Source organism: Protobothrops mucrosquamatus, unplaced genomic scaffold (genome assembly GCF_001527695.2).
Source record: "Protobothrops mucrosquamatus isolate PMUCROS unplaced genomic scaffold, P.Mucros_1.0 scaffold_294, whole genome shotgun sequence".
Taxonomy (NCBI): Eukaryota; Metazoa; Chordata; class Lepidosauria; order Squamata; family Viperidae; genus Protobothrops; species Protobothrops mucrosquamatus.
The window spans coordinates 2,212,033-2,228,256 of record NW_015386370.1 but is presented as its reverse complement, the minus strand read 5'-3'; the positions used below and the strand labels follow the sequence as shown (position 1 = coordinate 2,228,256).

Below are 16,224 nucleotides of genomic sequence, written 5' to 3'. Positions count from 1 at the left end.
GACTTTGGTGTATTTGAATTACTTAAATGTATAATTTTTTTTATTAATGTGGAGGAGATGGATTGTTTATAAATAGAGTTTGTGGAGTTAGAGATATTAATATTTGTTTACCTATATTTGAATATTAGCCTGGGACTTGGTTTGGGAAGTCCGGGGGGGTGGGATATAATATAATATTGTGTAATACTTGTGATGTTTTGTTTTTTTTTGGAAAATAATAAAAATTTAAAAAAAAAATAATACTAGAATTACAAATGGAACAGAAATCATGGTTACTGGTGACAATTTATGCTCCAAAGAATTTTATAAAGTCCTACATGAAAAACTTATTGAAATTGGACAAAGAAATATTTGTATAATAGGAGATTATAATGCAATAGTGGATGTAAAAATGGATTATATTAGCAATATGAAAAATAAAAAGAAACAAAAAACACTACCAAAAGCATTTTTTGAGATGGTGCAGGAATTCAACTTATTTGACCCATGGAGAAAACAGAATCCTATGAAAAAGGAATATACCTTTTTTTCAAATCCACGCAAATCGTGTTCAAGGTTGGACATGGCATGGATGAATGGGGAAGTGGGGCAAGAAGTGGAGACAATAGAAATAATGCCAAACATATGGGCAGATCATAACCCCCTGAAGATAGTGTGGACAGGTCAGAAAAAAATAAAGAGAAGGTGGACACTTAATACCCAAATTTGAAGGGAAAGAGAATTTATTACAAGGATCAAAAAAGAGATGGAATTATTCTTTAAAGAGAACACTAAACAACAAACATTATTACAAATCATATGGAAGACCGCCAAAGCGTATCTCAGAGGTATAGCAATAGCATACACAGCTAGGAAAAATAAGGTGAAAAGGCAGACACAAAATATACTTCTGGATGAAATAAAAAAAATTAGAATCCAAATTACAGCGGGAGCCACCAGATGAAAGGATTAAAGAGGAAATGACTGTGGCCGAACATAAATTAAATATAGTAGAACAAGAGGAATTGACAAGGGAACTGAAAATAACCAAACAAAATTTTTTCGAATACGCAAATAAACCTGGGAGATGGCTTGCCTATAAATTAAAAAAAGAAAAGGAAAAAAGATTTATTCATGAACTACAGGACAAAAACAGAGAGGCGCAATATAAAATAGATGAAAAGAAAAAAATAATTCAGAAATATTTTGAGTTTCTATATAAAAAAGAGGAAACAGAGGAGGAAAATATAAAACAATATTTAAAGGTCAATGGTCTCCCGGAATTAAAAGAAGGACAAAGAGAATTATTGAATAAAAAAATAACAGTAATGGAACTAAGAATGGCAGTACAAAAGCAAAAAAATAATAAAACTCTGGGGCCAGATGGTATACCTGGGGAAGCGTATAAGACTTTGTATGAAGACTTAGAAATGATATTATTAGATGTATATAATGATGTATTGGAGAAAGCCAAATTACCAGACTCCTGGACAGAAGTCAACATAACTCTAATTCCAAAAGAAGATACGGATCCTAAACAAATAAAAAATTATAGACCAATCTTGCTGTTGTATTCGGACGATACAATTTTTACTACAATAATGGCAGAACGACTAAAAATAATATTAAACCAAATAATATATTCGGATCAAAACGGTTTTCTACCTACCAGACAAATTAGGAATAATACGAGGATTGTGCTAAATGTCCTGGAATACTACAAAGCACACCCCGAAAAACAGGCCGCATTAGTATTCTTAGATGCTCAGAAGGCATTTGATAACCTTAATTGGCAATTTATGTTCCAACTAATAGAAAATATGAAATTTGGTGAGAAGTTTGAACAAATGATAAAGTCAATATATAGAATACAAAAGGCTAGAGTAATAATAAATGGGGAGAATACAGAGAAGATAGAAATTAACAAAGGAGTAAGACAGGGATGTCCAGTGTCACCTCTACTTTTTATTCTAACATTAGAAGTGCTACTAACTCAAATCAGAAATAATAAAGAGATAAAAGGATTAAAGGTTAAAACAGAAGAATAGAAGATACAGGCATTCGCAGATGATCTGGTATTTTTTATAGAGGAACCATTAGAAAGAGGTTATATTTTAATGAATGAAATAGAAAAAATGGAATGGTGGTGGGACTAAAAATAAATAAAGAAAAGACTAAAATATTAGTTAAAAATTTAACTGAAAAACAAAAAAGGGGATTAGAAGAAAATTTGGGGTTGCAAATTGTAAAAAAGATTAAATATTTAGGAATTGCAACAAATGCAATGATTATATGTAAGATATTAGATTGTGCTGAGATTAATAACTTACCTTAGAAATAAAAGACAAAGAAGCTACAGAATTTTATGAGATATGGAATACCGTATTTTTCGCTCTATAAGACGCACTTTTTCTCCCTCAAAAGGTGGGGGAAAATGTCTGTGCGTCTTATGGAGCGAATGCTGCCTGGAGCTGAAGCCTGAGTGCAGGGGAGGAGAGCATATACTGGCACTAGGTGGCGCTCTAACACAACACCATCGAGTATTGCTAGAAAGGAAGTTGCGGAGAGGAGAAGGGCTGAGGAACTTCCTCTTCCTTCTCACCCATAGTGTTCTTCCCAGGCTCGGAACAGCAAATGGAAGGTGAGTGGAAGGCAGGTTTGGGGAGAAGCCTGGAGGAAGCGAAGGGACAAGGCTGGAACATGTCNTGGGAGAGACTAAAATGTCAAGGCCTGGAGACTAAAACATACGAAGAACGGTTGCAGGAAATGGGTATGGCCAGTCAAGAGAAAAGGATTAGGGTTGACATGATAGCAATATTCCAGTATTTGAGGGGCTGCCATAAAGAGGAGGGGATCAATTTATTTTCCAAAGCCCCAGAAGGCGAGACAAGAAACAATGGGTGGAGACTAATCAAGGAGATATGTGCGTCTTATGGTCAGGTGCGTCTTATAGAGCGAAAAATACGGTATGTATTATAACTGGTTAGAATTGAGGAATAAAAAAGTATGAGAAGTAATGTAAATAAATGTAAATAAAAGTAAGAGATATAGGACATAGTATTGTTAAGAAAAAAATGTACTGTGTATTTTGTTTGTTTGTAAAGAGAAAAAGGGAAAATAATTTTTTTTAAAAAAACTTAGTAGCATAAATACTAATAGCTAAATTTGAATATTGATTTGTGTATAAAGAAAGAAATTTGTGTATAAAGGTCATGTAAAGGTGAATAGGATATAGATAAGCTAAAAACATATTGATGAAAGTAATAAACAGGTTTATATGGAACGTTAAAAACAAAAATTATTAGTTCAAATATGAGATAGCAGATAGAAAGAGGGAGAGGAAGTATTAAATATTGAAATAAAAAGAAATTTTGATCGCTAATTTAAGAAATTCAAAAATTAGCAGAAAATAAGGATATCATATTGTATTATTAATTTGTCGATATAGAGGGTGAGAAGTTAAATAGGTAAGACGTGTATTCTGAATCTTAGATTTTGTGAGGAATGGTAATAGAGGAATTGGGAGTACTTAAAATCTTGGGAATGATAAATATCAAACGTTAAATTTAAATATTAGTGGAAATTAAAATTGGAAAAAATTATTAAGTCATTGATTGTCTAAAAGATTGTATGTTAAAACAATTAGAATATATATAAACTAAAAACTATTGATACATGTAAGAAAGTTATGTTTTATGTGATTGATAGAAAGGGGAAGAGAGAGGAAATGTTTACGGTAGTAGTTTGAAATCTGTACTAATGATACCTTTGTAATTGAATTATTACAACCCAGACACCAGTTGCTTTTCAAATATGTGAATATTATATTAGAAAATAATAAAATTTGTAAAAAAAAAAAAAAAAAAAGAATCCAGCAATGAAGGTTGCAAATGCTAATCATGTAACCACAGAATGCTGTGACCACCATAATTGCAAACTGCTTGCCAAGCACCCAAATTGTGATCTTATGATTGCTGGGTCATTGTAATGGCCATAACTTCAAGGACCAGCTATAGTCTCCTTGTTCAACACCATCATAACTTTGAATGATCACTGAACAAATGTTCGTTACCTGAGGACTACCTGTATTAGAATAAAATAATCACTTACTGCTATTATATCCAGTGTATTATCACAGACTTTGCGGATTTCAGAATTTTTATCATGCATCAAATCTATAAGATATGCAGGAGCCTCTAAGAAGATAGAGTAAAGGATCTAAAACAATTTTGGAAGCCTCAATCTGGTGATGTGTATGTTTTTGCTGTAAGAGATACATCAAAGGAAATAAAAAAGGAAACCCATATATTAATGCTATGCTTCATTATAATTTATAAAAGAAGGGAACAATCCCTTTTAAATATGATATACTATATTTATTTTTAAAGAAATAATTTCTCCCCCCAACAATTACCTTTGAAACGGAATGTCATTTTACACTCACTAAAAATATCCTAAAAGAGGAAGGAAGGGGGTCTCCTTTATGAAGAATATAGATAGCTTAGCTCTGCACTACTGCTGCTACCGTACCTTTTACTGGCAGACAGTAAGTCTGTGCAGTGGAATGTAGGCTCTCCTTTATCCATGTGAAGCGTACAACTGGAATATCAAGTTACCATTAAAAAGACTCTATTTCAGACACTCTCTTTACACATGGAGAAAATAAGAAAGGACCAAAATGCAAATGTGGCTAGTATATTTACTTAACAAATTCAAAACAACCCCTAATTTCAACAGAACGTATGGCAGAGTAAGCACATGTAGGTTGCCTTTCGCTGAGCTACATAGTTCTATCTTCAATGGAACAGGAACCCATGCACTATTTACACTAGTGACTATATTATGCTACACTATTCTATACTACTAGGAATTCTGTTTTCAATAATAATGTAGATGAAAAGGGGAAACACAGTAGAACTAGAATCCAACTTTCAAAATGATGTCTTATTCCTGTTCTTCTGTATCTCCTCAGATAAAGTAGCAAATAGAAAGCGACTTAGGATAAAAGTCTTGGCAGTTTTTCAGAGGTCTAGCTTGTGGCAAACATTCTTTCTCCAGCAGAGGGTGGTGTAGAGTCCACAGAATGGGTTAATTCAGTCTTCCTGCTTAGCAGACTAAGACAAAAAAAGCTTGCCACGCCTCTCTCTGGGTGTGTCTTCCCAGTTTTTGTCTTAGTCTCGAGCTTAGCAGACCTTTTTTTGCAAGGCTCCCTGGCTAGGCCAGATTATTCTGTTTGCATTGGATTTATTTCAAAAACTCTAAATTAAACTTAAAATTTGACTAATTGGCTACTATCAAGATTTTACCTTTCTGTGTGACAGGGATTTTTTCTCTGTTTCCTTGCTGCCCCTCGGGGCTTGCAAGCGAGAGACTGCAGGCCCGTTCGAGGCCGTGCCGGACGGCAAGCCTCCACGATTCCGAGGCTCGGCTAGGCAGCCGAGATCTGCTGTAGGACCTTGGAAGGTGTTTCCCCCACTGTACGGAGGCGCGGGGGAATAATCCGGCCTCCGGATCAAGCCTCTTTTCGATCGCAGGGGCTGCTGCGCTTCAAAACGCAAGTTCCTGGGGCCGGGGGGGGGGGGGAAAGCAAGGAAGCTGTCCTTGCCTGTCCCTAGATCTTTTTCCCAGGGTCTTCAACTTTCTCTAGGACCGATTGGGCGAGGCTAAATTCCCGCGGCCGCCATTTTGAAGCACATGCTTTCAGCGAGAGCGCCTTTTCACCGGGCCACGTGGCTGACACCATTTTGCGGGCCTAGTCCTTTCTTCCTTGCCTGTTCGATCGTACATTGATCACGGAGGGTCATTTTGCAGGCCTCGTGATTTAAAAAATAATAATAATAATAATAATAAATAACAAAATAACAAAATAAGAAAAACAATAATAAAATATAAAGGATATTTTACTGTTCAAGTTACGGTTGTTATACTAAGGCCACGTGGCGGACGCCATTTTGAAGGCCTACTTGATCTGTATCTGTGTACTGCCAGAGTGCCTTGGCCTGTAAGCAGGCCCGTTTAGGGGGAAAGGTACTTGTTTCAGGCGCTGTGAAATTCACGTGTTATTTCACAATTGGGACTTGACTGCCTTGCTCAGCTCAAGGTTTTTTCCTTTGACTTTATATCTAAGGAGAGGAGTGAAGAGGTTTTTCTGTTTTTTTGACCACCTGTTACAATTAGCCAGTGGCCTTTAGTCACAGGGCCTGTACAGGCAGTTCTAGAAGGCTGTCTGGCTGCTTTTGCCATTGTTAGCTGTTCAGAGCAAGGATCTGTTTTGCTCCATCTCTGACTGCGTGATCTGCGTGTTAATTTCCCCACCTCTGGGTACGACTGCCTAGGAGTTCCCAGACCCCAGGCAACTCAGACCAGTGTCCCTCCTGCGCAAACAAAACGCAGATCAGAGGAAGTAGCAGTGGAGGGAAAAAAGAAAAAAGCTAAAACCAAACATTTAATTACAAAAGATGTGTCTAAAACAGCCGAGTGAGAGGCCTCGAGGAGGCACCTAGCATTGGAAAGAGAATTTTCTAAGGCGCAGAGGCTGAGGTCCACTGGGGCTGGATTGGTTCCCCCCCCCATTGGACACACCTTCGCTGGAGCCTCATTTTGCATCATCACAGGATGATCCACTACCTCTGTCTCCTCTGGGGGAAACTGAGCAGGTTGGTCCTCATCATTCCTCCTCCTTATCTTCTCCGTCCCAGCAAGCGTCAGTGAGCAGACGTGTCCCAACTGGGATTGGGGCCAGCTCCGGGGATCCAGAGGAAATGTGGTCCCAGAGTCAATTCCAGGCCTTTATGCACCATGCCTTCAAGCAGTTTATGGCATCTGCAGGCCGAGGCCAGGAACAGGCTCAGCCCTCTCCTACTACACCCGCTCCGCCCTCCCAGGAGGGGCTGTATATAGGCCCTCGTTCTGATGTTTCAGAAACTTCATCACAAGTAGGGGAGGAGGAATCATTTGACATAGAGACAACTGAGAACATATTGTCAGGGGATGATGAACCAGCTCCTGAGCAGGTGACATCTTCAGGTCTATTTGATCCTTCCATTTTCCGGTCCATCCTGTTAAAGGCCATAGCCACGGTTAAACTCACCTCGGCTCACGAGGAGACACCTTCCACTTCCTCTGCCCAAGAGACCAGTCCTGTTTGTGGAAAAGGTCAAGGAGGAACCTCAGATTCCATGTCCTTCGGTATTTAGGTCCACGGTGGAAAAGCAGTGGTCGTCACTAGCTTCCACGCCTCCTCCTAGTAGTCTGGATAAAAAGCTTTATAATGTCTCCTCTTCCTTTGCATCTCTTTTAGAAGTCCCAACTGTGGATGCCCCATTGGCTTCTTTGTTCTCCAACACTGCTGTTCCAGGAGACATGGCTGAGTACTTAAAGGCAGAGGATAAAAGGTTTGAATTCTCGTGCCGCAGGGCTCACCAATCTTCGGCTTGGGCAATAAGGGCGGCCACCTCATCCTCCTTCTTTGCCCGTGCTGCGATCATGTGGCTACAGGATCTCCAGGCCCTCATTCCACCAGACCAGGTTAGAGCCCACCAAACTCTGGGCAAGATTGTAGCTGCTTTAGAGTACATTGCCTATGCTTCTCTGCATTCGGCTAGATGCTCGGCCCGTTCAGTTGCTGCCACGGTGGCGTCACACAGACTTCTCTGGTTGAAACAGTGGCGCACGGACCTAAAGGCAAAGTGGCGCCTGTCTACTTCCAAGTACAGTGGCAAGAACTTGTTCGGCGCTGTCCTTGACCCTCATGTCATTGAGGGCAAGGACAAGCGTAAAATCTTGGTTCATCCTTCCAAAAAGTTGGATAGGCGACCACAACCTGGTTACCATAGGTCATCCTTTCGTTCCGGTGACTCTTGGGAGTGGAGACAGCCCTTTCAAGCGGGGCAGTCCTGGGATTGGCCCAGAGGCTCACGGTCCTACCTTCCCAGGCAGGATCGCCAACAGGACCGCCAGGGTGGTGGAGCCAGGGGCCAGTCCCAGAGCAAGCGTCCCTTCAGGGGCTCAGGCGGACGGCCTTTCAGGCGGTCCAAGTGACGCCAAAGGGGATTGCCTCATTGGGGGTCGGCTGGCCGTTTTACGACGTCTGGGAGGGCACTACCACGGACGCCTGGGTCAGGGAGACCATAAGACACGGTCTATCCCTGGAGTTTCAATCTTTACCCCCAGATCGTTTCATACATTGTCCGGTTTCAAAAAATTCTTCAAAGGCTTCTTTAGTGTCAACAGCAATCGCCCACTTATTAGACATCAGGGCCATAGAAAGGGTTCCTCCAGATCAGATAGGAACCGGATTCTATTCCATACTATTCGTGGTTCCCAAGACCTCGGGAGGATGGAGGGCTATTCTAGATCTGAAGGGTCTCAATCACTTTCTTATTTACAAGAAATTCAAAATGCAGACCCTAAAGTCCATCCTAGCAAGCATCAGAAAAGGGGACTTCCTCTCCTCCATCGACCTGACGGAGGCCTACCTTCATATTCCGATCCTACAGGAACACCGCAGGTTTCTGAGGTTTGCCTACGCACACAGGCATTATCAGTATCGGGCCCTCCCCTTCGGTCTCTCCTCAGCTCCCCAGGTCTTCACAAAGATCTTGGCCGTACTGGCGGCTCATCTAAGGATGAGACCAGTGCGAGTACAGTGTTACCTGGACGACATACTCGTGCAGTCCAGATCCCTCCACTCAGCCCAGTCAGATTTGGAAATCACTCTGTGGACTCTTCAGGAACACGGTTTTTCCGTAAATTTCAAGAAGAGTCACATGACCCCCACAAGACGGCTTATCCATCTAGGAGCGCTGATAGACTCAGATCTTTGCGAAGTTTATCTCTCCCCAGAGCGTCAGGTCAGCATTCGGACGCTGGCACGCCAAGTCCGAAGGGAAAAGTGGGTGCCCCTGGTGCGTCTTTCACAACTCCTGGGGAAGATGGTCTCTTGCCTGGGCATTGTTCCATGGGCCAGGCTTCATTCCAGGAGTCTCCAGTGGTTCCTCCTTCCCTATCAGAGACGCAACATCAGTGCATCCAAAACGAAGGTCAGGGTTCCACACCAAACACGGGTTTCCCTACTTTGGTGGACTTCATCTGCCATATCCAGAGGTACCTTTTTCAAGGAGCCAACCAGGATCACCCTGACCACAGATGCCAGTCTGTTCGGCTGGGGGGCGCATATTCACAATCACCTGGCTCAGGGCCGGTGATCCAAGTCAGAACTGACCCACAACATCAATTGGCTAGAGCTGAGGGCCATTCACCTGGCCCTTCAGGAGTTCTCTCCTCTGGTGACGGGGAGACACGTACTGGTCCTGACGGACAACATTACGGCCAAGGCTCACATAAACAAACAGGGAGGGACCCACTCTTGGTCCCTCATGCAGGAGGCCATGGCGTTGGGACTTTGGGCGGAATCCACCCTGAAATCCATAAGAGCGGAACACATTTCGGGGGAGGACAATCGACAGGCGGACTCCCTGAGCAGGGCCACCATAGATCATTCAGAATGGAAACTAGATCCAACCTTGTTCAGGGAGACAGCCCTCAGGTTCGGACAACCAGTCCTAGACCTCTTTGCCTCCCCGGCAAATGCACAGATCCCCAGGTTTTTTTCCAGATTCTGATCGGAGGGGGCGGAAGGGATAGATGCCCTTCGGAGCGCTTGGCCCAGGGGCGTGCTCTATGCCTTCCCTCCTCTCCCACTGCTCCCAGCGACTATTCGCAAGCTCCTACAAGAGCGAGCGGAGCTAATCTTAATTGCTCCATTCTGGCCACGTCGGCCGTGGTTTGCAGATCTGGTGGATCTATCGCTCTCTCCACCGTGGAGAATCCCTCCGGACCGAATAGCTCTCAGTCAAGGGAATCTCCAACATCCGGACCCTCAGTGGCTCCAACTAGCCGCTTGGCACTTGAGCGGGAAGTTCTAACTAGGTTAGCATATTCCCCTAGAGTAATATCTGTTATCCAGGCTTCTAGGCGCCCATCAACCAACAGGATCTACGATGCCACTTGGAGAAATTTCTGCTCCTGGTGCAGGACACAGGATCTCTCCCCGTATCTGTTACTATCCCGCACATATTGGAATATTTACTTGAAGGGCTAAATAGGGGATTGTCTGTTAGCACAATACGTAGACAGGTAGCGGCGTTGTCGACAGTTCTCACTTGTGAGAACCATGATTCACTGTCTCACCATCCAGCGGTCGGTGCCTTCCTGAATGGCGTTGCTAACACAGGTCCTCCTACGATCCATCGTTATCCGTCCTGGGATTTGACCTTGGTATTACAAGCGTTAACTTCTTCTCCCTTTGAACCTCTAGGTTCATGTTCACTACACTTCCTCACCTTGAAGGTTGCCTTTTTGGTGGCTATTACATCGGCCAGGAGGATTTCAGAGGTAGCCGCTCTATCTGTTAGGAAGGATCTCTGTATGTTCCACAAGGACAGGGTGGTCCTCAGGTTGGATCCGGCATTTATTCCCAAGGTTAATACAGGTTTTCATCGCTCTCAAGACCTGGTACTCCCCAACTTCTGTCCTAACCCTTCCCATCGTCTGGAGAGAGGGTGGCACACCTTGGACGTGCGCAGGGCTCTGCGTCACTATCTCAAACGTACCTCGGCCTTCCGCAAATCGGAAGCCTTATTCATCTCTTTCCATCCTTCTACTATGGGGAGGAAGGTTTCTTCTTCCACCATCGGACGATGGATAAGGGCCTGTATCACGAGGGCGTATGATTCACAGTCGCTTCCAGTTCCTTCTCAGGTCACAGCTCATTCTACGCGCAGTGCTGCGGTTTCTGCAGCCTGGTCCACCCAGGCCTCGCTTGAAGAGATTTGCAGGGCAGCGACTTGGTCGTCCCCTTCTTCCTTCATTAAACATTATAAAATTGATAGGTTTGCTGCTGCAGATGCGGCCTTCGGGAGGCAGGTACTGCAGCAAGTTGTCACTCCTCCTGTTGAGCAAGCCTAGACTTCCCTCCCTTCAGGGACATGAGCGGCTTTGGTATGTCCCATTCTGTGGACTCTACACCACCCTCTGCTGGAGAAAGGGGCGTTGTCTTACCTGAACGCCTTTTCTCAGCAGGGTGGTGTAGAGTCCACATCCCCCCCTGTATTTCCTTGGTCTAGGCATGTATTTTTTTGCACCTTTTTTTCCTCTCAACTTTTGTTTGGAGCCTTGCGTCTGCATTCTTCGCCTCGACATGTACCAAAAACTGGGAAGACACACCCAGAGAGAGGCGTGGCAAGCTTTTTTTGTCTTAGTCTGCTAAGCAGGAAGACTGAATTAACCCATTCTGTGTACTCTACACCACCCTGCTGAGAAAAGGCGTTCAGGTAAGACAACGCCCCTTTCTCTCCAACTCCATTCATGCAAGTCATATATTCCAGTCATATAGCCAATCCTGAAGTATTTTCACAAATAGCTAAACTATAGTATGTGTTGACTTACCACACAATTCTTCCTACATACCGGCTGAAGAAAACTGCATATACGTGAAACAATATAATTTTATAACTTGATTAATCTGCTCATTGATTGTTACTTTTGTTTCATCCATATCATATTCCAGAATATTTATTTAGTTCATTTCGTCTATCAAGATTTCCCCTTCTCTTGCAGTCCATTTGTTTAACTACCTCATGAAGATCAAGAAAAGGTTAGAAGGATTATAAACTGATGGGCTATTACCTTGCACTAATAAACTACCTAATAAACTAATAAATTACCTACGGTAATAAAAATACCAAATTCAGGACTGTATGGATACAGCCTATTTCTCCTTTCCATTTATAAATGAAGAAAGCTAATCCCAACCTGACAATTAATAACAGCATGATCAAGGGGACACACTCATTTGCTAATAAAAAAAACAGGTATTGATGTGGGTGGGCAGTAAATGAATTTTGAAAACAACACTGAAATATATAGGCTTGTTCTGTTTCACAAGCTCTTTTGTGGACAGAAAATAAACAATTCCATAAATCACTACTTTTCTGTATTAGGTATACTTAGGTTACATTCCTTTGATTTTTCTCACAAATTGGGGGAAAATACAGAAGTCTTGAAAGGACAAAAACAACACACCACATGAATGAATGAATGCATATTCACATGAATGCACATGAATGAATGCATGTGTATACACACACACACACACACACACAGAGACACCTAGATTCTCGTTGTCACTGAATGCATTTTCAATGCTAGTTTCAGCTGTCTTTCCATTAAAAGCACTAATAGCAAAGGAACACTTGATAAAGGATACGAGTCTCTTTGATGATGACATCTCTAGTAGCTTGATGGAAGACCATCTGGTAAAACACATAAATGATTTGGCACACAAACTCATCATCTTCCTGCTGAGCTATAAAAAGAGAGACAGTTATCCTATGTTGTATTTTAAATCACTGACTACAAGCAATCTAAGCCACTGTGAGTTAGGGGGGGTACGGAGGGAGGCTCAGCCAATTTCACTGTATACATGTTATACTTTGATAATAAAGGTTCATTCATTCACATGAATATATTGTACCTATCTAGAATAGAATAGAATAATAAATTTATTGTCACTTTAAATGTACACTAATTGGCATACATTAAAATGAAATTTCATTGCATACAGCTCTCAAAGGGTCACCACCTCCAATATACACTGCATAAATATGACATAAATAAATACAGAATTATGCATATACTACATACATTATATGACACAGAGAAACAACACAGTCTAGTTCGGATTATGTATAAATGTGCATGGCAAGAAAAACGAATCTTGCGGGTTTACCAGACAGATGGCATAGGGAACAAAGCTATTACAGAATCAGGTAGTCCTGCTAGAAATACTTCAAAACCTCCTCCCAGAGGGGAGCAACAGAAGCAGACTGTAAAGTGGGTGTGTGGGGTCTTTAACAATGCTTTGAGCTCTAAGCACATAGAGCTTATAAGCAGCATTTACACATCTTACTTAAGCTAGGAATAATAATTTTCTGAAAACATATTTAATGAAGACCGCATCCAATTACTTATAAAAGAACGAAGTTTTAAACTAGATTAAATTTATAGCAGCGGCAACATTTTCAAATGCAAGTGCCCTCTCTCTTTAGAGAACTACCTGCTCTCCCTGCTTCCTTTACTCATACATATACACACACCTTACAGTATATCTCAATGCAATCCCAACACACAGATTCTTTTTGTTGTCCTTGGGCAAGAAAACACACTGCAAATTCTCTAAAGAGGTAAATACAATTCTTATTCCAGAATTTCATATGACTCCCACTGGGAAAAACAAATGCATCATCTGTCTTGGTCAATCCAGCTTACGTCAGTCTTCATTAAGGAATATGGCAGAAAGAATTGGGATCAGAAAGGAGAAGTCATGAACTGACAACAATCAGTTCACTGGTTTCCTGTAGTCCCCCCCCCCAAAAAAAATAATACCACTACTTTCTGCCCATGTCATTATTTAAAATTTAATTTTAAATCAATTCTGAATGAGGCAACTGCTTTAGAGAAAATATGGATATTTAGAACCATATCATGAACCCACAAAAGAGCTACCGTACAGTTCCATATCACGGGACTGTACAGGATCATATCATGATCCCACAAAAGAATTATTATTTCAAACCTCTTCCCTGAGTAAGTGGGACTGTAGTGGCTCATCTTAGACTTCTGGTCCACTCAAAAACACCAGTGAACTCCTGAACAGATTGTTAATCCCAAGAAAACATTCCCTGAAGCATCTTATTTCTGTGCCTTCCAGATCTGTAGTTCTAACTCCATCATCATTCTTGCGGCCTTTACTCAGATGAATCTCAGGTGGGACATGGGCATGTAGATATCTCAACAGCTAGGGACAGATCTTCCCCACTTGTCCTGCTGGGTCCTAGGCACTGATCCCCACCAGTCTCTAAAGCTTCCTTGGCTCTTCATTCTCTGCATATGACTGCATCATGGATGCAGGAATCTTAAGAGTAAAACTGTATTTTATAACTTAAAATTCTAGCCAACATTTTGTTGTGCAAAATAATACACAAAATGTATAAAGGAAAGTAAAAAGTAAACTAATGTCTTCTCTTGCTAACTCCCTTCACTGTTTTTTCCTCAAGGTATGCCTGAAATATGGATTTGGGAATACAAATACATTGGTTCTATGCCAGCAAGAGAACAATAAATAGTGGCAGGTATAAATCACATCATATAAAACTGTGTTGCACAGGGCTGAAATTCAAATCTCAAAATTTCAGATACAATTGATGCCTTCTTAAAAGAATATGAACCAAATTAAATTGCATTTTAAACTCTAGGCTGTGAACAATCAACCAAGCCTTAATTTCTTCTATAAAATTAATTATTGCACTAAACTGTTTTGCTTGGTAAAATTCAATCTCATTATTGATACGAGATGGAATGCAACTTTCTAAAGCTGTACTGAAAACCTTGATTCCAACACAGTATTGCTAAATTTTGATAATAAAAATTGAGGAACAATAAGTAATTTTAATGCGTAATAAGCAGTTACTCAAAAAGTAGTGTGCAACACTTACTACATACCATTCAGTAGTTCAATAAGTGCTGGAATAATTCCTGATTTAGCTAGCAGTGCTGCACAGGAATCATCCATTGATACAGTCCCAATCATTATCACCACTTCCAAGACAAGATCATCTTCTGCTGAACCTGGTAAATTTAATAGAGCAACAATATTACAGCACTCTACTGAAATACAAACCTCGTTGCTCAAAGACATTCACAGTATCTCTCAAAATATGAGCAAACCTTGTTAAATTATAGGGACACAATTATTGCTACCCTGATATGACATGTTGGCTCAGCTTTCAAGTATCACTCAACATGAACCCTGAACATAAAATTATGTCATCATAACTATTGCACGAATTCTTAAAGGGCTTATTTACAAATATAATACTCTGAATTGATATAACATTTAAATCTGCCCTATGTTCTTGAATGATTACTGGGCACTATAAAATCCATGGACTGTTAAAAAATAATTATTTTTCTCCCCCCGTCTATCCATTTCTGCACCATCCTAATTTGGTGATTCAAACTCAAAACAGTCATTTGGAAAGTAAAAGAAGGAAGTAGGGATGTGCTGATCAGACTGTTCCAAGAACAGAACATTCCAGGGAACACTGGCACATTTTGTGTTACTCCTAGATCATGCCAATCCAGCAATCCAGCATTTCTGTTTGTATATTTTTTTGGAACAGGAACAGACTGTCATATTTCAGTTGCTATCTGGCCAACAGGAGCTACAGCAGGCCACAGACAAAATGAAGACGCATGGTGACATCATGATGGCAAACCTGCCCTTATAGCCATCCTGACCATTAAAATATATGTTGCATTATTTGTATCATGATGTATGTTTCATCAGTTTTTTTCCCCCCTAAGCCGGGCCCCAATTCAAACTATGAACTATATTTACTTCCAGAAGGTTTACTTCTGGATATAAGTAGAAGGATGCTCGGATTATTTTATTATTCATGTGGCCCAGTAAAAAACGATTCACGATTTATTTTAGTTAAACGCATGGGACAGGATTAATTTAGCAATCCTTTCTAATCCATCCATATGCTCTCCAAATAGCTTTCTCTGATATGTAGCACAGGTTGCTTCGCCATAATTGTGGCTCTTCAAGTGGTCATCACTGAATTTACATACATTTACATTTATACCTGCACATGCTATCATTTGGATTATTTTTTGGCAGAAATTTCATCTTCCTCTTAGCATGCAGATTAGCCTAACCTCTTCAGCCAAGGCAAAGTAGTTGTTTACAAAAGCAAGTACCTATATGGACATTTGGATGAGTTGTATAAATACTCAGATGACCACCCAATGCTGAGTGAGCATCTAAACTCTGGAACATTTTCAACTGGGAGGATAGGAATGAAAACATGCATATTATTAAATTACATTCATCCAAAAGTAAATGAAAAATTAATATAATCCTCAAATCCCTTTTGTATAATTTTATCATTTTATTTAGCAATTTTTATTTTATGTTGCTGTTTTAAATTTTACACTATCCAGATTCCTAATTTCAATTTATTTTCCCTTGTTGCACACGTAGCCAAAGAAAGCATCTTAGCATTCTTTGATTTAATATTGTCTTTTTGACAACATTCTTTGTTATTTATATCTTTCCTAACTGTGCTAAAATTGTCAATTTAGTTTTGAATATTTGAATACCAGTTCCTTTGTGCTGGT

The 16,224-nt window shown here is 40.8% G+C and overlaps 1 protein-coding gene across 1 annotated transcript in view; it reads right to left on the bottom strand.

Moving 5' to 3' along the window:
- The window catches only part of KIFAP3 (kinesin associated protein 3), a 113,110-nt gene that overhangs the window by 23,219 nt on the left and 73,667 nt on the right, over positions 1–16,224 (bottom strand). Inside the window, exons 15-17 of the mRNA XM_015832032.2 lie at positions 14,542–14,667; positions 12,248–12,346; positions 4,090–4,175 (exon numbers count right to left, since the gene is read on the bottom strand). Of these exons, the coding sequence (XP_015687518.1) occupies positions 4,090–4,175; positions 12,248–12,346; positions 14,542–14,667 (311 nt within the window). The remainder of the gene's footprint in view (positions 1–4,089; positions 4,176–12,247; positions 12,347–14,541; positions 14,668–16,224) is intronic.